We start from the raw sequence: 26,912 nt of genomic DNA, 5'->3' as shown, positions 1-26,912 counted from the left end.
GTGGCGGGGCGGGGGCTTGGGGGTGTGATATTTCTGAAAGAAAGTGAGAACCGAAAGGGGACGAACCGCCTCGAAGACGGTGTCAGTCACTTGAGCTCCGGGAGCTGCCGTCTGTGCAGAGAATGCAGGGCGGATTCTGGAGAGTGGAGCAGCAGGGATTGAGTTAAAGCTGGCCGTGGTTGCAGTTTCTGGGGGGACTGTGGGGCTGCTGGATATGAAATGGGAGTTAGTCAGAAAAAAAACATGAGATTTCTCTCCTCCCCAGGGCGCCCATGTTCGTTCTACTGATTAATGAGCTGCGTTCGAGTTATTTATTAATTATTTGAAATCGATCGAGCCAGTCAGCTTGTTAGAACCTTATCCCATTATAAAGGGCTCCAGCAAGAAGCTGAGATTTCAGCTTCACCCGGCTCCCAGTGACCAGGGAAGAAAGATCGCCAATTTAAATCCCCGGTCCCTAAATAAAAAAAAGTAATTTGGGTATAAAATAGATGTAAGTTTTAGCAAATAGTAACTGAAATTATTTTTTATCAATTAATCTTTGTTCAGGCTGTAAGTATTTTTATATTTTAAAAAGTTTTTTTAAACCATGAGTAGGATTTGATTGAAATGTTTAAAGGTGTATTTTTTTTTGAAAACGGACCAGTTGGATTTATGTTGATTGTAGTTTAGGAATCGTTTTTGGAACCAATCAATTTCCTTCTCACAATTCACCTAAATGTTAGATTGCACTAACCGGCTTCTGTATCTCCATCAGTATTTTTTTAAACTGAGAGTGAGCACAGTGTCTGTGTGCTGGCTCGGCTGGGGTAAATCTGGACAGTTTCTGGGTGAAAACGGTCTGAGAGAGTGGGTTCCCCGCTGAACTTTCAGCACCAGGACCGTGGACAGCGACCCGGTGCTGACCCTAGTTTCTCATTTAACTCTTCCAATATTTTTTGAAGATTTTTAAAAGAGATTCGGTGGGTCGATTTTAAATATTAGTTCCTTGCCGTGACTGGACCCCCTTCTCCAGCTCTTGCCCTGTTATTTTTTTGTTTTGGTGAAGCTGCTTAAATCCAATCCAACTCTCTTCACCCCCAAATGGAGACCGTGAAATGTTCAACCCTGGTCAGGGATGGGGTCGGCACGGCTAAACCCCCCAAACACCTCTGGAGGCAGCCCCGGACTCACATCAAGATCAAGCAGAGGTTTTACTCGGATACCGAGAGGTACATGTACCACCGAGCCGTGGAGAACTTTCAAACCTTGGAGAACGGCGACAGACCCGGCCTGAAGAAACCGCGGATGTCTTGGCCAACGTCTTTCCACGGCCTCAGACGGTAAGCGAGAAACGGGGAGCTGGCCGGAGCTGAAAATCGGTCCTAATGAGAAACAAAAGTTTCGTTCCTTTAAAATTAAATCTCCATCAGAGTGTGGCGTGTGTGAGCATGTGTATATGTGTGAGGTTGTATGTATAGGGGTGTATTTGGGTATGGGCAAATGTTAGGGTATACGTTCGGTTGTGTATCTGTATTTGGGGTGTATGTACGTTTGTATATGTCAGGATGTTTGTATGGTTGTGTATCCTTATTTAGGGTCTGTGTATGTGTTTGTATACATCAGAGTGTATGTATGGTTGTGTCTCTGTCTTTGAGATATGTTGTACTCTATATGTTTGTATATGCCAGACTGTGTGAACTGTAATGTATCTATCTTTGGGATATGTGTATGTTTTTATATGTCAGAGTGTATGAATGGTTGCATATCTATTTGGGATGTGTGTATGTGTTTGTATGGAGCAGGATGTATGTATAGTTGGGTCGTGGATGTGTGTGTGTGAAACACACTTCATTACATAAAATTGAAACTCTAAATGGTATTAACTCTGAGATGAGAAACCAAGTTGGGGAGGATTGGACCTGTTTATGTTTTTGCACAATCTAACTGAGGGTTCCAATCCTCAACGTCTTCCTATAGTCCTATTTACCTTTGATAAAACTGACAGCTTCTGATTATTCCTCTGGCAGTCCAAACAATCTGATATCTTTCATTACTGTCACTGACCTCTTCAACAATCCTCATTGGGAACTAGAGTGACACACATCACTGTGGAAGAGATTTTGAATCCTCTCAGACTTTATGGATACTGCTTGTTTTGGCACCCACTTAAACGTCTTTCAGTAATTGATGGAGTGGTGCACGAATGCACACTTGACCTCAAAGATCCTGTGGTACTTTGTGAAGGGGAGCACACACATGGCTGAAGGCACCTGTAAAAAATTGAATAATGGAGATGTGAAAATATTGTTCTGGTTGGTTAGCATTGGGGATTAGAAGCATTGAGTGATGAAATAAATGGATAGAGTATATGATGGGACACAGTGTACATGGCTTTGGAAGAAAAGAAATGGATAGATAGAGTCCAAGATATGCTTCAGAAAGAGATTAACTTGGGTGGGTGGAGTAGGTTTGATCCTATGAAAGGTCTTTCTTGAATATTTTCTTGCATTTACTCTTTTGAAAATCAAAGATTCCTGTCAAGTTACATTATCTTTGTAGTTCAAATCAGGAAGGTGAGCGTGGTGGGGTGGGGGTAGAATTTTAAATCAGTGCTATTGAAAGTGATGTAATTTCAGTGATATGGGTGGTTTGGAGTCATTTTGATCTGATTACTTAATTGACATTGATGGCAGATTAAGGTGCTGGTTCCATTGCACATTGCCACATTTGGAAGATAAGAGTAGAGAGATTAACTCCCTGCTAAGCTGCTGCTGTTGTGCTTGATTCGAGTTGATTTTGTTGTTGAAAGATGCAGCTATAAAATGTGTGCATGGAGCACTGGTCAAAAGGACAAACCCGAACCTCCCACTTCTGGTTACTTAGTGCTCAGAAAATCTCATTAAATCAGCTCTTACCTTCTACAGTTTGTTTATAGTTAACCATTTCTTAAGCAGTGTCTGATTGTGAAACCTCTGTTATATAAATGTTGTGTTTTCAAATTGTCCTCTCACCCCCACAAATCTTCTCTTCATCTACATTTATAAATCCCCTTTATAATTTTATATACCTCTTTCTGGCCATCCACTAATCTTCCCTTTTCCAAAGGGTGTGTATATGTCAGGGTGCAGCCTCCATCTGTTCAGCTCATTCTCATAAAATTGTAGCCTCTTAGTTTTGGTAATATCTTGTGAATTTTTCAATGCATCTTTTCCAGTGCCCCTATTTTTGTGTGATAGAGAGTCAAAACTGTGCAAAGTACCACTGGAACAATGTATAATTGTCAACTCTCTCTAAATGAAGAGGATCAGTAGCGATGATATATGCTATACCAACACTTTTATTTATCATTTTGTTCAGGTGCTGAGACTCATTAGGGCAGGATTCCAGCAGCACTAAATGAAATAAGGCCAGAGAGCCTATTATTGCAAAATTACAAGATGTAAAAAAAAGTTGTTATATTTAAAAACCATTCAGCTTCACATCTGCTTCATTCAGTCAGTGAATAGTCAATCAATGAAATTAACTCCCTCAGAGATGATTGGTGATGTTAGTATTGATTCATTAAAGCGCAAAATGTTTTGCTTTCTTTCTGAAAGCATCAGTCTTCAATTAAATATATGAGTAGTTTGAGGATGACATGCAGTAAGTGTAAAATCTTTGGAAGAAAGGTGCAGCTTTAGGCCAAATATTCCCAAGGCACTCCACGCAGAACTCTTCCTTGTCTCATGTCTGGGTCTGCTGTTGACTAATTATTAGAGATTTAACACTGTGATTAGCAAATACAGTAATTCCATTATGATTGTACAATATGATAGTCAGAACTGTAGAGTAAGAACAATTGGACTTCAAGAATTGTTATACGATAAAAGGTTATGATTAGCTACATTTCACTATCTTAGAACAACCCCAGGCATTTTATACTGAATGAAACATTTTTGAGCATTGTTGCTGCTGCAAATGGAGGAAATGCAACCATCTTGAAGATGGCAAGATCCCTTGAACACCAGTGAGACACATGACCAGAGTATCTTTTCGATATTGGTCAAGGGACAAACATTATACAGGACCCTAGGGAGAGCAGTGTTTCTTTGCCTTTTGATCAAATAGAACTTGTGCGTTATGGAAAAATCGAAGTATGTGTTCTGTTGAAGCCTTTCATCTTTCTTCCACCAGGACATTCACAAGAGTCCCACTGAAAAGGGGAAAACCATGCTCAACTATATGAAAAGAGAGTGTAGCACTGGAAGCAACATAGATTCATACATAAAGCCCTATTATTCGCAGATGGAAAGAATATGTATGCTCACTGCACCTGGTTCAAATTCATTTTAATAGATGCCAGCCATTCTGAATTATTCCTCAAGGCAATGTTTTGACTAATCAGAGTTTGGAGGTGCTGGTGTTGGATTGGGGTGGATAAAGTAAAAAATTGGACAACATCAGGTTATAGTCCAACAGGTCTTTTTGGAACTACAAGCTTTCGGAGCACTGCTCCTTCATCAGGTAGCTAGCTGATGAAGGAGCAGCACTCTGAAAGTTTATACTTCTAAATAGACCTGTTGGACTATAACTGAGTGTTGAGTGATTTTTAAGTCTGAGTAATCAGAGTCAATCTTCACTGTTTAAATTTAAACAAAACTTGGTAATTAACTGTAAGCCATCATTTATCTGGAATCTCCATGCCAGCATCTGTCCCAATCAAAGTTCACTTGTCAACCCAATAAACATCCTGTTTTCTATAGTATAAAATGCTGTTTTCTCTTATGTTGGAATCCTTGTGAATTGTCCTGACCTGTGCAAGATAAAATATGCCAATTAATGCCATTGAATAATTTATAATCTCCTGGGAGGGCCAATGGCGACTTGGTTAAATGTCATATCAGAGAGAGCACTAGTACCAGGAGCAGCAGGCCAAATCCTGTGTTCAAAGCTCTGGAGTGAACTTTGAAACTCATACCCTTCCAGCTGTGAGGCCAAAGAAACAAGGGCTAAAGCTGAAGTGACTCTGAACTTTAACTTTCTCATCTTCCTTGCCTCAGAACAAAAAACACAAGTTTGGGTAGGAAGTGATGTGACGAGTCTTTGTTTTAGACTTACGAGGATTTGGAGGGGGGAGGGGGGAGGATTGTGTACAGTGCTTTATTTGCAACCTTGGAGGAACAAGAGAGGAAAGTTAAGAGGATTTCTCTGTTTTGTGAATCAGAGCAATTGAATAGAAGGTTCAGTGCGGTGACCTCACTCTTGTGTATTTAAATTAGCAAACAGTGTCCTCTCTAGTGTAATAACCCACCTCAGCCCACTCAACGCAATTACTGTAATTACAGTTATGCAAATAAGATTCAGGTAGGATGACCAGAAATAAATTAAACTGACATCCAAGGTAAGAGCTGGGGAGAATCAAAGAGATAAAATGCGATGAGTATTATTCCAGTGTGTGGAATACAGATTGTGAGAGAATCTTGTTTACAAGACAAGCTGGGGTCATTGAAGTAGCATGATAAGAATTACAATGAATGTTCACCACAGAAACAGGCTAGTCAGTCAGCCCAGCTCATTCATGCCAGAGTTTCTGCTCCACATGAACCACTCCATACCCCTCTTCATCCCCAGATATGTTTCTGTTTCCCTTCTCCATTATATGCTTATCTAGTATCTCTGATATTCACCTCAACTCCTTATTGGAGTGAATTCCCTATTTTCATTCCTCTGTCCTTAGGCAGAGAACTGATTCAGTGGATTCATTACTCCTGCCTTATACATACAGCCCCATAGTTTTACTCATCCTCATTTGGGAAAACATCAGGATCAGTTTTCCCAGTTCCTTGGACACAGTTTAGGAATTGTTACAGGAATCAAAGTTGAAATGTCACACAAAAGCAAAATACTGTGTCACAGAGTCATAGATAGAGATCTATATCACAGAGAAAGGCTGTTCAGCCCATTACGTCCATGGCAGTCAAAAATAACTAACTATTCTAATCACATTTTCCAGCACTTGGCCCAGAGTCTTGAATGTCTGGGCTTTTCAAATTCACATCTAAATACTTCTTAATGTACTGAAGATTTCTGCCTCTACCACCCTCACAGGCAATGAGTTCCTCACATCCTCTTCAAATCTCCTGCTCCTTACCTTACATCTATTGTTTCCACTCATTGATCTCTCCATTAAGGGAAAATGTTTCTTCCTGTCTACCCTGTCTATGACCCTCATAACTTTATACTTCTCAATCATGTCCCCCACCCCCCCTCAATCTCCTCTGCTCTCAGGACACCAACCTCTGCCTGTCCAATCTCTCTTCATAGCTGAAACTCTCCAGCTCAGGCAATATTCTAGTAAATCTCCTCTGCATCCTCTCTTGTGCTATCACATCCCTCCTATAATGTGGATTCCAGGACTGTGAATGCTGGAAATCTGAAATAAAAACAGCAAGTGCTGGGGAAACTCAGCAAGTCCGGCAGCATCTGTGAAGAGAGAAGCAGAATTAACTTTTCAGATTTGAAATGTTTCTTCTTCAGAACTGAGGCACAGATGTCTCCCCATGTTTGAAATGCCCCTCAGGAATACTTGCTCACTTCAGCATTGCCCATCTCTTAAGTGGGACATCACCGTGAGCTCTCTGTTTGAACCTTCTGCTTTCCTGGTCCTGCCACCATTCCAAATTGGCTTGGGTTTTTGGGTTTTCTTTCCAAATTGGTCAAAAGTGAACAATGCTCCATCCACAATCACTTGCAGAATCCTGATTCTGAGATGAATTCCATATCAAGATTGCAACCAAACCATTAACATTGGCCCTACATCTCTGTCTATTCTCTTAAACCACTTCATAATCTTAAAGACCTTTATAATCTCCAGTCTGAGCCTTCCCTGTTCTAGAAAAACAATTCTTTAACTTCCTACTAAAGCATTTGTCAAGGTCCCTCATGGTAGGCTGGTCCAGAATTTAAACCACATAGAATCCGTGGTGAGTTAGTAAGTTGGATATAAAATTGGCTTGGCAATAGAAGATAGAGGGTGGGTGTGGAGTGATGTTTTTCTGACTGGAGGCCTGTGACCAGTGGTGTTCCATGAGGATCAGTGCTGGGACCACTGTTGTTTGTAATATATAGAAATGATCTGGATGAAAATGTTGGTGGTCTGATTAGTAAATTTGCAGTATCTTCCACTTATCCAAGTGCTAATCCTTGCAGTGTAGCCTACTGGTCTGTCATCTGAGTGTCAGTTTTACATCACAAATCTATTATTCTGCTCACATTATGGCTTTTTCAGTTCTGAGGAAGCATCAAATCAACTTGAATCCTTCTCTCTGTTTCTCTCTCCACATTTGCTGCCAGGCCAGCTGAGTTGCTCCAGCATTTTCTATGTCTTTAATCTTGGAGTTTAATGCACAATTTAAGGCACCACATGTTACAACTCAACATTCTCATTAGTTTGTGAGACTCACGGTCTTGACTAGTGGTTCAAGTGATACTGCCATTGTCTCAGAGTAAATACTTTGCACTTTCCTCCCAGCAAAATAATCTAAGTCTTCCTTTGATCTTTAACAATTAAATTACCCAGGCTTGTTGTCAGGCAGATTTCAGAACAGGTCCCAAGGCCCATTTTATTCTGTCATAAATACAAATATAAATCTCAAAACATAACATAACTCCAAAACTGGAACACTCTAAATCCTGCACAATTTTGAACATTTCTGTTAACTCTGTCCTTATTTTGTCTTCTGTAAGGGGAACAATCCCTGCTTCTCCTGTCCCTTTGCACACTTGTCGTCCCTGATCTTGTACTATTCTCATAAACCTCCTCTGCACCCTTTCCAAGACCTTGACAAATTGACTCCAATCACCGTGCCGAGAATTGGGTCCAGTACTCCTGTTGCGGCTGGCCCCATGATTTCTGAAGTATGAAACTGACTGAGCTTTCCCTTGCACTTGACCGTCTGTGGGCAGAAGGTAGTATCTGGGATTCTGAAGCTAAATGCAAACAAGGAGGCAGTAAGTATGTGTAACTGTGTTAGCATACAAAGTGGTGAAGGCAGGATTCGAGGTATTTCCAGCACACTGTTGGCTCTATGCAAGAGACATAGATGTGTGCACTAGGGAAGGTGAAGCAAATTAGCGAAACATCATTTAGTAAACTTTTTTTTTGTTTTATTTGCAAATTCACCATGATTAACCTCATTCCAAAAAGTCAATCATCAGCGCTTGACTAGCCTCAGATCTCCTGGGCTGAGTCCCAGATGGTGTGTTTACCCAATGGAAAACACTGAAGTTAACTTTAAATCATTTTAAATTTGATTTTTACACTTGATAGAAGTAAAGGGAGAAAAGGAATGCTTTCACTGAGCTTCTGATCAAGGTATTTCTGCCAACATCAACAACAACCTGCATTCTTATAGAATCTTAATGTTGGTCCAGACCTTCCAAGTAATGACAACAATAATTGGATTGCTGATGTACTCAACAATTTCACCCCAATGCTTGCCTGATGTGTATTCCTTCTGGGATCTTTCATGCCTGGTTTTGCCAGGAATGCACAGTGTAGTGTTCATTGGGGATCTCTGTCAAAGCGGAGTCCAGGAAATACCCAGTGTTGCTATTTTGTCCGATTGTGAGGCACAAGTTGCTGTAGAGAATATTTGGAGCTCCAGTTTGAAAGTTAGTGAATGGTTGAGAGAGGTATGGGAGTGGTTGAGGAGATTGGACATGGCTAGTCTAGTTAGAGGGCTTGTCAGGTCTGGTAAGGGTGGGTCAATGAGGTAGTGGGGTTGTTTGTGGGAGATAGTTAGGGATTAATCAGATTCGGAAGGGTTGTAAGGTTGGAGCAGTGACAGTTGGGTTGGGTCGGAGTTTTTAGATTAGATTAGATTAGATTACTTACAGTGTGGAAACAGGCCCTTCGGCCCAACAAGTCCACACCGACCCGCTGAAGCGCAACCCACCCATACCCCTACCCCTACATTTACCCCTTACCTAACACTATGGGCAATTTAGCATGACCAATTCACCTGACCTGCACATCTTTTGACTGTGGGAGGAAACCGGAGCACCCGGAGGAAACCCACGCAGACACGGGGAGAACGTGCAAACTCCACACAGTCAGTTGCCTGAGACAGGAATTGAACCCGGGTCTCTGGTGCTGTGAGGCAGCAGTGCTCACCACTGTGCCACCGTGCCGCCCATCACTGTGCCACCGTGGGTGGGAGTTAGGATTTGAGCTGTTGGGGATTCAGTTATAGGCTTACCCAGATGAGGTCTTAATTTGTTTAACATTTCCTGGGTAATTATTCAGGTGATCGATTGGTAAGCATGTTTTCTCATTTAACTTTTAAAACCCTGAAGTTTTGACTAGTTATTGTTATTAATAATAGTAAAGCTTGTCATTTAAGTAGTGTTTATTTATTATGAATTGAGAAATAATTAATTAACAAAGAATAAATATGGCTAGGTGATGTGATGCATCTGTAGTAGATGAGGAAAATGGAGGCCAGTGTAATCCAAGGCTCCACTATCTACAGTAAATGTCTGGTACTCAAGGAACTTTAATTCGGAATCAATGAGGAGGGAGGACAAGATGCAGATACTGCAGGCTGAAATGGGGGGAACGTTATCTGCAATCCTTGTTCCAGCCCTCAGGATACCCTCATCTGATTTGTTCCATGATTATGGACAAAAGGGTGTGGCTATGAGAATTGAGAAGGTAGAAGTGGAACAGTTCCTCTCCTCTCAAAGGCTTTTGCACCTGTATGGATAAGAGTCAGAGCTGCAGGGTGGATGAGTGAACTGATCATGGTGCTGTGATACAGGAAGCCATTCAGGTGGGGGTGTTGTATGCACAATGAGACCATTGTAGTGGAACGGAATTTAATCAGAGGATAGACACGGTTCTTGAAGGCTGAGAGCTGGACTCAGGCAGCCGTGTTACCCCATGCCAGGGTTCGAGACATATGCTCAGGGCTGGAGAAGAACTTGCAGTGGGATGTGGAGGATCCAGATGTCATGGTCAATGTGTAGACCAATGATAGAGGTCGGGCTAGGAAAGACGTTCTCATAGAGAGCATTAGGACCCAAGGCTTAGTTAATAAACAAAATCTCTAAGGTAATAATCTAAAGTATGAGGGAAAGCTTGGTCATAATATAAAGACAGACAGTATGAGCTTCTACAAGTATTTAAATAGCAAAAGAGTAAGAAAAGTTAATGTTGGCCATAGAATCCCTACAGTGTGGAAACAGGTCATTCGGCCCAACAAGTCCACACTGAGCCTCTGAAGAGTAACCCATCCACAATTACTCTACATTTACCCCAACTAATGCACTTAACCTACATATCCCTGAACATTATGAGCAATTTAGCACAGCCAATTCACCCTAACCTGCACAGCTTTGGATTGTGGGACGAAGCCAGGGCGCCCAGAGGAAACCCACGCAACGCAGGGAGAATGTGCAAACTCCACAAAGTCATCCAAGGCTGGAATCGAACCTGGGTCCCTGGAGCTGTGCAGCAGCAGTGCTAACCACTGAGCCACCCTTCCTCTGTATCAAAGATACCAAGAGATATGGGGGTAGTAAGGTAACCTGATTTTGAGCCATAGGATCAGCTTTGATCTCGTTCAGCACCAAAGGAAGCTCAATGGACTCAAAGCCTTGCTCCTGCTTTTGTTTCTTCTGTTCCTCTATGCCGGAGTATCAATGGTTAAGCTGCTCACTACCATTCCCTTTAAGCTGTGTAGCTGCCGAGGTCCCATATACATCGATGGCTTGATGGTGTATTGACTCTGCAATGCACAGACCTCGGAGATCTGAGTAGCAGAAAATAAATTAGTGGGAAACATAGCTGTTGACTGGGGTTAACTTTTTAAGTGAGAGTCAGTAAAAATATCAGATGTGTGGCTGTACTCTATCAGAAGGGAACTAAATCTTGAGTTCTGATCCATCAGCAGGCTAAGATTCTACTTTACACTCTAGAGGTTGAGTCTGGGGAATTGATAATGGAAAGCAGGAAAGTGCAGCTATTTTGTGTCAAAGTATTAGCACACTTTCAAAAGAAGAACTTCTAATGCAGGGTTACAGGAATAGGATAAAGGGGTGAGTCTGGGTGGGCTGCTCTTCAGAGGGTCAGTGTGGACTCGACAGGCCAAATGGCCTGCTTCAGTAGAGTCACAGGTAGATAGGATAGTGAAGAAGGCGTTTATTGGTCAGAGTATTGAGTACAGATGTTGGGAGGTCATGTTGTGGCTGTACAGGACATTGGTAAGGGCACTGTTGGAATATTGAGTGTACTTCTGGTCTCCTTCCTATCGGAAGGATGTTGTGAAACTTGAAAGGGTTCAGAAAAGATTGACAAGGATGTTGTGAGGGTTGGAGAATTTTAGCTTCGGGAGAGGTTGATTAGGCTGGGGTTGTTTTCCCTGGAGCGTTGGAGGCTCAGGGGTGACCTTAGAGAGGTTTATAAAATCATGAGGGGCATGGATAGGGTAAATAGACAAGGTCTTTTTCCTGGGATGGGGGAGTCCAGAACTAGAGGGAATAGGTTTAGGTGAGAGGGGAAAGATATAAAAGGGAGCTAAGGGGCAACGTTTTCACGCAGAGGGTGGTACCTGTATGGAATGAGCTGCCAAAGGAAGTGGTGAAAGCTGGTAAAATTACAACATTTAAAAGGCATCTGGGTGGGTATTCGAATAGGAAGGGTTGAGAGGGAGATGGGCCAAATGCTGGCAAATGGGACTAGATTAGGTTGGGATATCTGGTCGACATGGACTGAAGGGTCTGTTTCCATGCTGTACATCTCTACGACTCTATGACTCTATGTAGGGATTCTATGATTCTATGATGAAACAGGGAAAAGTGCAGAAATTGCAATAAAGCATTTAAATTGGATAGCTGCACCTTTGGCAGAGGATACTTGGTAGGTGGCTTGAGCTCTGCTTCTCTGCGCGCACTGGTTTCTATAATGGCTAAAGTCAGGGCTCACTGATAAACGCTGGGATGGGTTCACACACAAACCCAACAAGAGCCTGCAGATATTGTGGCACCTGTATCATTGTTGGGAAAGGATTTCCATAATGCTGTGGTCTTTACCTATGGACCTCTGCATCTAACTGCCACAGTAATCTTCATCAGACACTGCACCAGAGGGGAAGGAGCACAGATCTCAGAGCTTTTATACTGCAGCCACTCTTTTTCAGTATTTTCTTTATATTTTAGTAATTGGCTTCTGAGTCACTGGTTATTATCTGAGGCTTTCACCAAGCCTTCTTTCAGTTCCCTGCTGACTCACACACGCTGCAGAGAGCTATAAGAGGATGGATGGTCCTGAGTACAAGGCGCAGGGAGAATTTTCTCAGGCAATCTTCCATGAAAAGTACCTGCAAACCTGAGCAGCGGAGAGAAACACACTCTGAACAGCAGTATTCTGGAGTGAATCTTCTGTACACCCCCCCCCCCCCTTGACAAGAAAAAGTACAGATTAGAACATTTTCCATTCCATGCGCCCACTCCCAGGACAGGGACAACACGGGGTTAGATATAGAGTAAAGCTCTCTCTGCATTGTCCTCATCAAACACTCCCAGGACAGGACAGCATGGGGTTAGATATATAAAGCTCCCTTGGCACAGTCCCCATCAAACTCTCTCAGGACAGGAACAGTGCGGCGTTGGAGGCAGCATAAATTTCTCTCTACCAAGCATTTTTTTATGTTTCCATAACAGAGCATCTGGATTATGTTGGTTACATATGCAAAAAGCTGCAGATTACAGTTTAAGTGTTAATGGAGTGCTCCTTCAGTAACAGGCTCCCAGACTTTTATTTATTCTTGCGGAGAGCAATTTTGGAAACTTAATTCAGCATGAATTGAGTTGCCATGGCAACTGCTGCATTACAGCTGGCATTCAAGCCCAACTTTGGGATTTGTTCCCAGGATATTGGCAGAGTTGGTGATTAGGGTATAGCTGTGTGTGTGTGTGTATGTGTGTGTGTGTGTGTGTACGTGTGTGTGTGTGTGTGTGTAAGTGGCTGAAGGTAAGTATCAATGTTTTGACCTCCACGAGCTTTTGAACGGCTAGGTTTCTTCCTTCAGGTGAACTGAGCCAAGTGGAAATACACTGGCTAACATTGTGGCAAGGCAAGATGATCTCGGAACAAAAGGAGGCCATTCAGCCTCTCTAACCTGTTCTGCTTTGCATTCTAACTCAAGCTAATCTGTTGCTGACCCTCCTTTGCCCATTGCTCTTCCTTAGATATTTTTCTAATTAACCTGTTCAGTGATGACACACCTCTGGAGCAGGTGGGATTTGAACCCCAGCCCTCCAGACCCACAATCAATGTGCCTCAACAGCCCTTCCTACCCTCCGTGTTCCTTGAGATGAAACAAGCAACAGAGGAAATGAGATTAATGAGCAGCAACAATTTTATTTTTTATTCATTCATGGAATGTGAGCATTACTGGTTGGACCAACATTTATTGCCCATCCCTAATTGCCCCAGAGGGGAGCTAAGAATCAACCACATTGCTGTGGTTAAATGTAGGCCAGATCAGTTAAGGATGGCAGTTTCCTTCCCAAAGAACATTAGTGAACCAGATGGGTTTTTCTGACAATCAACAATGCTTTCATCGTTATTATTAGACTCTTAATTCCAGATTAGTATTGAATTCAAATTCCACCATTTCCTGTGGCAGGATTTGAATCCGGGTCCTCGGCACGTTACCTGGATCTCTTTTCAATAGTCTAGTGATAATACCACCCTTGGCATCACCTACCCCTGAATTAAATGAAGACAAGTTTAAAATTTAATGGGCTTCTAAGTGGAAGGGAGGATGTTGTTGTTGAAGGAGGTACAGAGCGCTCCATGGGGAGAATGTGGGAGTGAGATGAGTGTCTAAATTTGTCCACATTGGGGGGGTTGGCGGAGGAGGTTGCTGTGATAGGTTTAGGTTTATATCCCATTTGGTTTCATGCTGTTCACTCCAATGGAACATAAAATTGGGCAGGTAGAGGAGAAGCAGCTCAGCTAAATCTGTCTCATTCCCTGCACCTAGACTGGTCAATATTAGGTTTGATTCTGGCTCCACCAGTCCTCTGGGAACCACAGTTAGTCATAGAGTCCGAGAGATGTACTGCATGGAAACAGACCCTTTGCTGAAACTCATCCATGTCAACCAGGTATCCTAAATTAATCTAGTCCCATTTGCCAGCACTTGGCCCATATCCCTCTAAACCCTTGGAGCGGGAGAATTGATGTTTCTGGCCAGAGCCCTTCATCAGAAATGAGGTCCTCACTCCTGATGAAGGACTTCAGCCCGACACTTCGATTCTCCTGCTCCTCAGATGCTGCCTGATCAGCTGTGCTTTTCCAGCACCACACACTCACCTCTGATCTCCAGCATCTGCAGACCTCACTTTCTCCCTCTAAACCCTTCCTATTCATATACCCATCCAGATACCTTTCACACGATGCTTCCTACGGGAGATGTGAGTGAGTGTGTGTGTGTAATCACTGGAAAAGTGAAGGACATCTTGGACCTTGTTACAAGTGTACTGGCAGCACAATAACAAGAAAGTCTTACTACAATTGTATATTTGAGCCCACATCATGCCCCATTCTGATCTGCATGTTACAGGAGAAACAGTCACAGTGGGGGCAGCATGGTGAAGATTGGTCTCTGAAGGGGGAGAGAGAGTTGTGCTATGGCTGGAGGCTGAGTAAATTGGGTTTGTAGTTTCTGGAATTTAGAAGAATGAGGGGCTAATATCATTTGAAACATACAAGATTCTGACAGAGGCTAACAGCCCGGACACTAGGGCTGGGGAATCTAGATGATTCAAACACATTCTCAGGCCAAGAGGTTGATCAATAAGGGCTGAAATGAGGAGAAACCCTTTCACTTAAAGGGCGGAGAGAGTTTAGAATTCTCTACCATCAAAGATTGTGGAGCTTCCATTCTCCAGTTGAGGCTGGGGTAGACCCATTTTTCACCTCTGTGGACATCAAGGGAGTGGATGTTAAGAATTGTATAATCCCTACAGTGTGGAAACAGGCCCTTCAGCCCAATAAATCCACACCAACCCTCCGAAGTATAACCCACCCAGACTCATTCCCCATACCCTATTATCCTATATTTACCCCTGACTAATGCACCTAACCTACACATCCCTGGATATTATGGGCATGGCCATAACATGGCCAATTCACCTAACCTGCAAATCTTTGGATTGTGAGAGGAAACCCACATAGACCCGGGGAGAATGTGCAAACTCCACACAGACAGCCGCCCGAGGCCAGAAATGAACCTGAGTCCCTGGCGCAGGGAGGCAGCAGTGCCAACCACTGTGCCGCCTGAAACATGTGAACATGGAGTTGAGGCTGAAGCTCAATCATGATCGTATTGAACATTTGAGGGGCTGAATGGCCTAATCTTTTCACGAATTCTTATGTTCTTCTTGTCCATTAGCAAGTGGTTGATCTTGTGATGCATGGTCCTGTGACATTGATCATTTTGATATTGGGGAGATGATGGCCTTATGGGATTATCACTATACTGGGAACTTGGGTTCAAATCCCACCATGGTAGATGGTGGAATTTGAATCCAATTAAAAATCTAAGGATGACCATGAACCCATTGTCAGAAAAACCCACCTGATCCACTATTGCCCTTTAAGGGAAAGAAACTGCCACCCTTACCTGGTCTGGCCTACATTAACTTATGAGGAATGGCTGAGGATTCTGGGATTGTATTCATTGGAGTTTATAAGATTAAGGGGTGATCTAATAGAAACTTATAAGATAATACATGGCTTGGAGAGGGTGGACGCTAGGAAATTGTTTCCGTTAGGCAAGGAGACTAGGACCTGTGGACACAGCCTTAGAATTAGAGGGGGTCAATTCAGAACAGAAATGCGGAGACATTTCTTCAGCCAGAGAGTGGTGGGCCTGTGGAATTCATTGCCGCAGATTGCAGTGGAGGCCAGGACGCTAAACGTCTTCAAGGCAGAGATTGATAAATTCTTGATGTCACAAGGAATTAAGGGCTACGGGGAGAATGCGGGTAAGTGGAGTTGAATTGCCCATCAGCCATGATTGAATGGCAGAGTGGACTCGATGGGCTGAATGGCCTTACTTCCACTCCTATGTCTTATGGTCTCATGTGACTCCAGAGCCACAGCAATGTGGTTGACTGTTAACTGCCCTCTGGAGCAATTGGAGTGGGCAATAAATGTTGGTCCAGCCAATGACACTCACATCCCATGAATGAATATAAAGGAATAATATGACCTGTTCAGCTCATTTGTCTGGGTTGTTGGTTTGCAGAGCAGTGGGATGCCAACTGTGTGCGTTCAATTCCCATCACCGGTTTGGCGGTTACCATGAAAGACTCATCCCCAACTTCTTCCCTTGCCTGAGGTCTGGTGGCCCTCACGTTAAATCACCACCAGTCGCTTCTCTCCAATAAGAGAGCAGGCCCTCTGTTATGATATGGTAAGACTATGGCGGCACCACAGGACCCGTGAGCAAGTGCTAGTTGATAATGTGATATTGATCATGTCCTGTGGTCCACTGCAGTATTGGTTCAGTTTGTCAGTATTACTGAAGGCAAACAAAATACATTTTTTCTTTCATTTGGAAGTGTTATCTCATCCAACCGAATAGCTTTTCGCGTCAATGTGGCCGTTTTTATCGATTAATCACCATCAGGAAATCTCACTGTTTCCAATCGATTAACATAAAGCCCTTTAAGGGCAAAGTAAATATGTTTCCATTTTCCTTTCTTTTTAACATCGCAAACAACTAAACTGTTTCTCCACCACCAAATCACCGTGACGTCTCTTGTTTTGTTTTTAACAACCAACCACCCCCACTAGTAAGGTAAATCAGCCGTGTGGACAATTGAACACTTACATACACAATATAGATCCCAGTACACAATATATGATAAAATGACACAGATGAAGATCATTTACTCGTAAATGCATGAATTAAAGGATAACTTATAAGTTGAACCATGACCGATTGTCTGACTTAGAGTCATAGAGATGACTTGTTTCCGATTTATTCTTTGTCTCGTCATATCCCTCCTTTCTCTCCATCGGTCCTTTTTTTAATTGCAGCCTCCCTCTCTCCCCTTGCTGTATTAGCCCTGTCCTATTTCTTTCTCTGTCCTCATTCCCAGTTTCTGGGTATCACTGACAAGCTTGGCATATATTGGAAATCCCAAGTTGCTCCTTGAGAAGGTGGTGAGCTATCTTCTTGGACGGCTGCGTGTTGAAGGTGCCTTCCTGTGCTGCTGGAGAGGCAGTGTTCCCTTTGCTTCTCTGGTCCCCCTCATTGCAGACTGCGGAAGTGTCCTTCCAGTGAAGGTGTTTTGAATAGTCACTGTACAGAAGGTAATTCAGCCCAACATGTCAGTACAGTCTCTCAGCAAGAACTATCCGCCTTGTAAATTCATTCAGTGCCCTTTGCTTTTTGATCCTTCCACCAATGGGAACAATCTCCCCTGCCTATCCACATCCGTCATGGTTATAAACACTTTGATCAAATCTCCTGCCAACCTTCTCTGTCCTAACGTCTGTCAGTCTGCAACATTGAAATTTCACATCCCTAGAACCATTCTCCTGAATCTTTACTGTACCCTCTTTAATGCCTTCATATCCTCCAAGTGTAGAACCCAGCTTAGCTACAACATTCCAGTTGACGTTGAATTGGAGATTTGAACATGTTTAATGTCACTTATCTACTTTTGTGCTTCATGCCCCAACCTGGCAAAAGCACAAGGGGTTTGAGAGTACATAGCCATCCCTCCCCCATTCTAGTCTCCAATTTTGTTCGGTTTCAAACGCTCTATTGTTATGAGGATGTGTAAATTTCTCCTATCAATAGTCTTGTTATTCATTTGATGGGGATTAGATTGTTTCATGGGAACAGTGCATAGGGAACTTTGCTATGTATCTAACCCCGTGCTGTCCCTGTCCTGGGAGAGTTTGATAGGCGGGGAGTGGGGAGAGAGACAGATTAGAGGGAGGGCTTTACACTGCATCTAATCACGTGCTGTTTTTTTCTTGCAATTTGCATTCCTTAAATTCTATCAATATTTACATTTCCAAAAAAAAGGTGCTTAATTGGCTGTAAAGTGCTTTGGAAAGTCCTGAGGTTATTAAAATGCTGCGCAAATGCCGTTCATTCTCCTTTTCTCAGTCCTTGTTATAGGCGAGGGTCTCATCCTCTGCTTGAACTGAGACTGACCTGTCCCAGATCTGAACAGAAACAGTCTCGAAGCATTCCCGATGTCATGGGAAACTAAAAGCTTCTGCCTCCCAGACACAGGACAGCAGTGTCCAGTGGTTAGACACACACCTCTCACTTCATGCAGATGTAACCACTGTTGCTCAGCAACCACAAAAATAGCCTTAAGTATTAGGCTTTATATAAATTGGTGTTCCTGATTAACCTATTGGCTGGGGTGGGTAAGTGAATGACAGTTCTGCTCGATTGAACTAAGCAAAGCTATACTCAGCAGGAAGTCTCCTTGCTTTACATTGCGTTCCTTAAGTCAGTTAGAAACCCATGACATTTTCTACATAGGAATTAGGAAGAGTTGGCAATTTGGCCCCTCAACACTGTCCTATACCATTTGTTAGCATCATGGCTGACATTTTGCCACAATTAAACATTCCTGCTTGATTTCCAAAATCCTCTATTCCTAGGGCAGGGAAAGCACGAGATTCGATACAAAGTAAAGCTCACTCTACACTGTCCCACCATCAAACACTCCCAGGACAGGGACAGCACAGGGTTAGATACAGAATAAAGCTCCCTCTACATTGCCCCCATCATACAGTCCCAGGACAGGGACAGCATGGAGTTAGATGTAAAGCTCCCTCTGCACTGTCCCCCATCAAACACTCCCAGGACGGGGACAGCACAGGGTTAGAGATATTGCTTGTGAAGGATGGGCCACAGGCAGACCAGTCTGCAACCCCCCTGAATCCAGTTTCCCGCTTTGATGTGGACCGAGCTGCCCACAGCGGCAATGTAGACTGACTGACCAATTACATGGCCGCACACATTAACGGAAAATCTCGACGCCAAATCAAGGAAATGGAGGCAGAGCAGAGCAGACTGTGTTTTATCCACCTAGCCTCCCCTAACTCCCTCCTTATCCATAAGACCACAACTATGTCTCCTGCCTGTCCATTGGAACCCAGATTACCATGTGGCTGAGGCTTCTTTCAGAGTCGAACCCTCTCCAAGCTGTTTAGGGGGTAATTGCCGTCACCTTGAGGCAGCTTCTCCTTCCTCCGTTAGTAACTCCCACATCAGATAGAGGTACTGCCGGCCTCCCCATACCTAAAGACTTTCCCTAAGCCGTCCCATCTTGACCCCCCCCCCCACCGTGGGTCAGGGATCCTGGGCGTAGGCACTTCATCGACCAGGAGGTTACAAATTGTCCCGAGTCCCAGCGTGTGTGACCTGCTGCAAAGTATGGGATTCGAAACAGCAAGAGAAAATCCATAGATTTCCGGGTTGGATAAATCTTGATCCAGTCTATCTGCCCCCAGTTGTAATGTTTTAGTAATTAGTAAAGGAGTGTTCATTGAGAATCCAAAACTCCCCTTATGATTTCTTTTCTTTCTTGGTGTCCAGGAATTTAGTCTGTCATTGTTGGTGTTTCTGGGGGGGGTTGGGAGCTGAACTCTCTGCAGGCTGTATAACCCATTACTGCTCTTGTTCTCTCCTGATTAGTACTTTCGTCTCTTGCTGACGTTTTATTGTCCTGCGTCAGAAAATAAAGACGCCAAGACCTCTTTGTTTATCTGTGAGCAATAGGTTGGGAAGGTGACCGAGCGGTAAAACAGCCTCCTCGATCGTACCGTGCTCGCACCCGTCGAGGTAGTTAACCCTTTCTCGGGAGGAGGTTGCATTTCGATGGCGCCTTTCGCAAACTCTAGATGTGTCAAAGCACATTATCGCCAATGAAATCCTTCTGCAGCATAGTCCCTGCTGTAATGTGGAAAATGCAGCACATCAATGACAGTGTGGGATTTGAGGGTAGTGGGTTTGGGGAATGTTGGTTGCAGGATAAATATTGACAAGGACACTGCTATGTTCTTCCTGGACTAATGGTCCTGGGATATCTCGCAAGAGGGAAAACCAGGCCTTGGCTTAAAGTCTCGTTCGAAAGTGTTCAGAGGACATATAGAACTCCCCTCCCTCCAGTGAATCATGAGGGCCTTTGAAAAGTGGATGACCTCTCCTGGGAGGAGAGGATTTACCACCAGATTCACCCTGACAGCGCCTAGGGCACTCCTTCCTCATCCACATCACCTCGGGAGACGGGTTGACTTTTCATTCAGGGCAGTTTTCATTGCCCCTCCCTGACTGTCCAACTATAGCCCCTTGTCCATAACTCACAACCAATAGCGCGGTTCATGAAGCCCGAGCCTGGGAAAGGGGTGTCTCAGAGCGAAGCAATGGGGTGGGAGGAAGAGGAAAAGCCTCTGTACTCTAATGGTGCCTCAGAGAGAGTTATCTGAGCCGAGTGGTTTATCCAGTATGTTAGTGTTGGGGAAGGTATCAAGGCAAATGGAAACAAGGGGGAGTGGAGTTGAGTCAGCCATAACTTAATAGAATGGCGTAGTAGGATTAAAGGGGCTGAAAAGCAATAATGGACCCCCTCCCCCCGATCTAATGGAGAGTGGGGGGCTGCTCAGTTGCTATTCTTATCAGCTCACGCAGTAAATAGCGGCTCCTTTGCGGTGAGTTCTGAGGATTTCCGAAATGTAAGGATCGCCTTCAGGATAGAAAGGGAGAAAATGAGAATTCACCCCGGACTGGCTCCGATCAAACCCAGTGGTTCAGGAGGAAGCAGAAGCCAATATTAAAAGGGGTGGGGGAGGAGCAAAGGAGGAATGTATCACGTGTTCCCTGCTGATGTGTGTGGGAGTGAAGGCCTTGGATGTCAATGCAGGAACAGACAAAGTTTCAACTGTGTGTGGGCTGCAGTATTGACGTTATCACAGTGCAGACTCTAAGTGCTTCCCTGCCGTGCGTGGGTGTACAAGGCTTTATACAGAAGTGTGTATGTGAGCATAATGTATATGTACACATAGGAACCTTGATAAGGTGTCGCACAAGAGGTTGTTACACAAAATTAGGACTCATGGGACTAGGAATAATATATTGGCATTGATTGAGCATTGGATAATGAATAGAGATAGGAATAAATGGGACTTTTTCAGGTTGGCGCACTGTGACTAGTAGAGTGCCACAAGGATCAGTGCTCGAGACAGCCATTTATCATCTATATCAATGAGTATTGCTGAAAAAGGACAGATTGTCGTAGCTGTTTGTCTTGTATTCATTGGGACAATTCACAAGAACTACCAAATGGAAAGGAGAAACAATGTATGCTGAGAGTCAGTCAGGGAGTAAATGATGAACTTGCTGGAGCTGGTGCCAGTCAAGCAGGCTGTTTTGTTATGGACGGTGTCAATTTTCTGAAGTGTTGCTGGAGCTGCACCCATCCAGGCAAGTAACCATCACACTGCTGACTTGAGCCCTGTAGATCAATGGGGAGGCAGGAAATGTATTATTCACTGCAGGATTCTCAATAAAGACCTGCTTTTGCAGCTGCAGTATTTATAGCGTTAGTCCCATTTAGATTCTGGTGATGGTGTATCATTCAAATATGGTCATTTTATTGGACATTAAGGGGTGATAATCAGATTCTTTCCCACTCACAGTGAAACTGCTTCTCCCTTGTTTGAGATGGTCATTATCTGCATTTGGGTGGCATCAATGTTACTTACCACTTTTCAGCCAAGCCCTGAGTATTGTCCAGACCTTATTGCATTTGAACACAGACTGCTTCAGTACCTGAACATGGTGCTGAACATTGTGCAATCATCAGTGAACATCCCCCTTCTGACCTTATGATGGAGGGAAGGTCATTGATGAAGCAGCTGAAGATGGTTGGGCCTAGGACACTACCCTGAGGGACTCCCGCAGAGATGTCCTGGAGTTGACCTCCAACAACCACAACCAGTAGATCTTTCTCAAAGATGGTCAGGTGGGAACCTCTCCCTGATCTCCATATCATGTGTGTATATTCAATAAAACGTTCTGGATAGACAGATTAGCTACATCATGTACTACAGTCAGTGTCCTTGATGTAGGGTACCATCTCCATTCTGCCCCCACCACAAGCTACTTGACAGAATAGTGTACTTCAGTTAGGTGTAGTTTGTTAGCTTGCTATCTCATACTCAAGTGTCATTGTCACCATGACAACCTTTAAGCTCTGAATCACTTCAAGCCATTAAGAATATAGACCTTGGACTTTGCTCTACTCAATATCCGCCTGTTTCCTGGTGATGCTTTACCTGCTGTACAAATATTAATTGCTGAATACACAGTGTGTTGGGTTCAGAGAATCCTCCACCCCATCTTATTTTGTGAATCCAATGTCCCAGACTGTATTTTTGGACTAATTCCCAGTAGCAATGACTGGAGTCAAAATAAAATAAGATATTACCGGGAAGCTAATTAGTGCAGTAATTCCAGTGATATAATGATCAGAAGGAAAGGAATTAAGTTTTAGAATGGGAGAGTGGCTTTGTGTGGAAGAGTCTTTAAGCTGTGTCTCAGAGGGGTATTCACTATCTCATCTCCAAAAAGAATTTCACACTATGGCTGGGTCCTAGTTCATTCCAACATGTCCCTGGATAATGCCCATTGATGCCTGAGACTGTCCGCTGTGACTCAATGAGTAACATTCTTGTCTTGGTGTGAGCGATTGTTGGTTCAAATCTCCACTCTAGAAATTCTAGGCCAGCAATGTGTTTGTTTTTTCCCTTGCTCTGGGCAGACAGCTGGAGGTTGCTCCTGAGAGACAATAATTTATGTCTATGGTTTTACATCCAATCCCTGGGTCAGGATATCCCAATCCATTCTAATTCTGGATGGGATACGCCCAAATGGTAATGCTCCTGGATGAGCCAAACTTATATTTTAAAAGAATCAGAGAACCATATAGTACAGAAGAGGTGCTTGGCCCATCTAGCCTGTATCATCAAAGATGTACTGCAACTTACACTGGTCCCACTTCCCCACATTAGGCCCATAGACTTAAATGTTATGACACTTCAATTCTTCATCTAGTTCCTTTTTAAAGGTTGTGAAGTTTCTAGCCTCACTAGTCCTCCCAGGCAGTGCATTCCAGACCCAGCCACGCCATCCCTTCTAAACTGTTCACTTTAAAATGATGTCCCATTGTTCTTGACCCTTCAACTAAGGGAGGCAGCTGCTTTCTGGTCACCCTGTCCATGCCCTTCATAATCTTATACACCTCCATCAGGTCCCTCTTCAATCTTCTCTGCTCTAGAGAAAGCAACCCAAGCTCAACTATAAGACCATAAGACATAGAAGCAGACATTAGGCCAATCAGCCCATTGAGTCTGCTCCACCATTCAATCATGGCTGATCAGTTTCTCAATCCCATTCTCCTGCTTTCTCCCATTACCCTTGAACCCTTTGACAATCAAGAACGCATCTATCTCAGTCTTAAATACACACTGCCTTCTGTGGCAGTGAGTTCCATTGATTCACCACCCTCTGGCTGAAGGAGCCTCTCTTTATCGCAGAAATGCTCCATCCCAGGTAATATCCTGATGGATCTCCTCTGCACCCCCTCCAGTGTAATCACTGCCCTTCCCACAGTGTGGTGACCAGATCTGCATACAGTACTCCAGCTGTGGTCTAGCCCAACTTCCGTAGAGCTCCAGCATAATCTCCCTGCTCTTATAATCTATGCCACAACTGATAAAAACAGTTGTCCAATATGCATTATTAACTATCCTCTTTATCTGTTCTGCATCTTCAGGGATCTATGGATAAGCACTACAAAAGGAGCCAATTAAACCAGCATTTCTTGAGCTTTAAGAAGGAGTGAGTTTATGAGCTACTTAAACATGAAAGAAGAAACATTAAAAACATGTCACATATTCATGCAGATTAGTAATATAAAGTGAGACCATAAAGTTAAAGTGAAACAAAATACGATTCAGTGTTTGGACTTTCCATAATGAATAGATAATGAAACATCATGACCATTGAGGGGGAGATTCTGGGAATGCAGTCTTTGGTGATTGAGCTGTCAGCAGAAGTGGTTGAAGTGGGTACACTAGCAACATTTAAAAGGCCTTTGGACAAAGACATGGATAGCAAAGGTTTAGAAGGACATGGGTCAAGTGCAGGGAAATGGGGTTAGCATCTCTGTGCTGTAGGACTCTATGAGCAGTTGTTTGGAGATTCTTGATTATGCAGTTAGCTGAAAGAATTTTGTCCAGTTTCCTTCAAAAGTAGGTTTGCTGGCTAGACCTCATCTCAGCAATCAGAGAGAGAGAGAAACTTGATTTCTTTCTTCCTGCAGACGGAGGGTGTCTAGTGGGTAAAGTTTAAGCAAGTTTCCTACCCAGAACTGTCCTTCTTTTAACTCATTGTCACAGTTGGGGCCACAAAATCACAAGACATTATTTCCTGCTGATGGGGGACATTAGCCACTCATTATCTCTAGCCATGGGAAATCACAGTATTTTGAATTGTTTCCTTCGCTTTGAAATCACAAAGTCAGAGAGATGTACAGCACGGAAACAGACCCTTCAGTCCAACTCGTCCATGCTGGCCAGATATCCCAACCCAATCTAGTCCCACTTGCCAGCACCCGGCCCAGATCCCTCCAAACCCTTCCTGTTTCATATAACCATTCAGATACCTTTTAAATGTTGCAGCCTCCACCACTTCCTCTGGCAGCTCATTCCATACACGCACCACCCTCTTTGTGAAAAAGTTCCCCTTCGGTCTCTTTTATATCTTTCCCCTCTTACCCTAAACCAATGCCCACTAGTTCTGGACTCCCCCACCTCAGGGAAAAGACCTTGTCTATTTACCCTATCCATGCCCCTCATAATTTTATAAACCTCTATCAGGTTACCCCTCAGCTCCGATGCTCCAGGGCAAACAGCCCAAGCCTACTCAATCTCTCCTGGTAGCACAAATCCTCCAACTCTGGCTTCATCCTTATAAATCTTTTCTGACCCTTTTCAAGTTTCACAACATCCTTCTGATAGGAAGGAGACCAGAATTGCATGCAACATTCCAACAGTGGCCTAACCAATGTTCTGTACAGCTGCAGCATGACCTCCCAACTCCTGTACTCAGTGCTCTGACCAATAAAGGAAAACATACCAAACACCTTCATTACTATCCTATCTACCTGTGACTCCACTTTTAAGGAGCTATAAACCTGCACTCCAAGGTCTGTTTGTTCAGCAACACTCCCTAGGACCTTACCGTTAAGTTTTTAAGTCCTGCTAAGATTGTTTTCCCAAAGTACAGCACCTCGCATTTATCTGAGTTAAACTCCATCTGCCACTCCTCAGCCCCTTGGCTGACCTGATCAAGATCCTGTTTGTGAATCTGAGGTAACCTTCTTCGTTGTCCACTACACCTCCAATTATGATGTCATCTGCAAACTTACTAACTATACCTTTTATCCTCACAACCAAATCATTTATATAAATGACAAAAAGTAGTGGACCCAGCACCGATCCTTGTGGCACTCCACTGGTCACAGGCCTCCAAACTGAAAAACATCCCTCCATCACCATCCTCTTCTTTGACCTTTGAGCCAGTTGTGTTTCCAAATGGCTAGTTCTCCATGTATTCCGTGAGAGCTTACGTTGCTAACCAGTCTCCAAGGGGGAACCTTGTCAAATGCCTTACTGAAGTCCATATAGATCACGTCTACCACTCTGCCCTCATCAAGCCTCTTTGTTACTTCTTCAGAAAGCTCAATCAAGTTTGTGAGACATGATTTCCCATGGACATGGTCATGTTGACTATCCCTAATCAGTCCTTGCCTTTTCAAATACTCCTGCATCCTATCCCTCAGGATTCACTCCCACAACTTGGCTACCACCGACGTCAGGCTCATTGGTCTATAGTTCCCTGGCTTGTTCTTATCACCTTTCTTAAATAGTGGCACCATGTTAGCCAACCTCCAGTCTTCTGGCACCTCACCTGTGACTATCAATTATATAAGTATCTCAGTAAGAGACCCAGCAATCACTTCTCTAGCTTCCCACAAAGTTCTAGGGTACACCTGATCAGGTTCTGGGGATTCATCCACTTTTATGTGTTTCAAGACATCCAGCACTTCCTCCTCTGTAATATGGACATTTTTCAAGATGTCACTATCTATTCCCCTACATTCTATATCTTCCATGTCCTTTTCCGTAGTTATCTCCCCCATCTCCTGCAGCTCCACACAAGGGCTGCCTTGCTGATTTTTCTCTTCCTAGTTCGGAGAAAGTGAGGACTGCAGATGCTGGAGATCAGAGCTGAAAAATGTGTTGCTGGAAAAGCGCAGCAGGTCAGGCAGCGTCCAAGGAGCAGGAGAATCAACATTTCGGGCATAAGCCCTACTTCAGGAATGAGGAGGGTGTGCCAAGCAGGCTAAGATAAAAGGTAGGGAGGAGGGACTTGGGGGAGGGGCGTTGGGAATGTGATAGATGGAAGGAGGTTAAGGTGAGGGTGATAGGCCGGAGAGGGGGTGGGGGCGGAGAGGTCGGGAAGAAGATTGCAGGTCAAGAAGGCGGTGCTGAGTCTGAGGGTTGGGACTGAGGAAAGGTGGGGGGAGGGGAAATGAGGAAGGGATTGGGTTGGTTGGTCCGGGTGTCCCAGAGGTGTTCTCTGAAACGTTCCACAAGTAGGCGGCCTGTCTCCCCAATGTATAGGAGGCCATATCGGGTGCAGCGGATGCAGTAAATGATGTGTGTGGAGGTGCAGGTGAATTTGTGACGGATATGGAAGGATCCCTTGGGGCCTTGGAGGGAAGTGAGGGGGGAGGTGTGGGTGCAAGTTTTGCATTTCTTATGGTTGCAG

The 26,912-nt window shown here is 43.9% G+C and overlaps 1 protein-coding gene across 5 annotated transcripts in view; it reads left to right on the top strand.

Moving 5' to 3' along the window:
- Window positions 1–26,912, top strand: part of LOC140494794 (3',5'-cyclic-AMP phosphodiesterase 4C-like) — a 332,319-nt gene that overhangs the window by 92,698 nt on the left and 212,709 nt on the right. Inside the window, exon 1 of one of the 5 annotated variants that reach the window (XM_072594396.1) lies at window positions 649–1,322. The exons of 3 other annotated variants lie outside the window; for them this stretch is intronic. In XM_072594396.1, the coding sequence (XP_072450497.1) occupies window positions 1,084–1,322 (239 nt within the window). In that variant the 5' untranslated portion in view covers window positions 649–1,083. Of the gene's footprint in view, window positions 1–648; window positions 1,323–26,912 lie in introns of those variants that run through there. One more of the 5 variants, XM_072594398.1, reaches the window with a different exon arrangement.

Source organism: Chiloscyllium punctatum, chromosome 24, assembly GCF_047496795.1.
Source record: "Chiloscyllium punctatum isolate Juve2018m chromosome 24, sChiPun1.3, whole genome shotgun sequence".
In the NCBI taxonomy this organism is placed as follows: Eukaryota; Metazoa; Chordata; class Chondrichthyes; order Orectolobiformes; family Hemiscylliidae; genus Chiloscyllium; species Chiloscyllium punctatum.
This window is presented reverse-complemented; position numbering and strand designations above follow the sequence as displayed.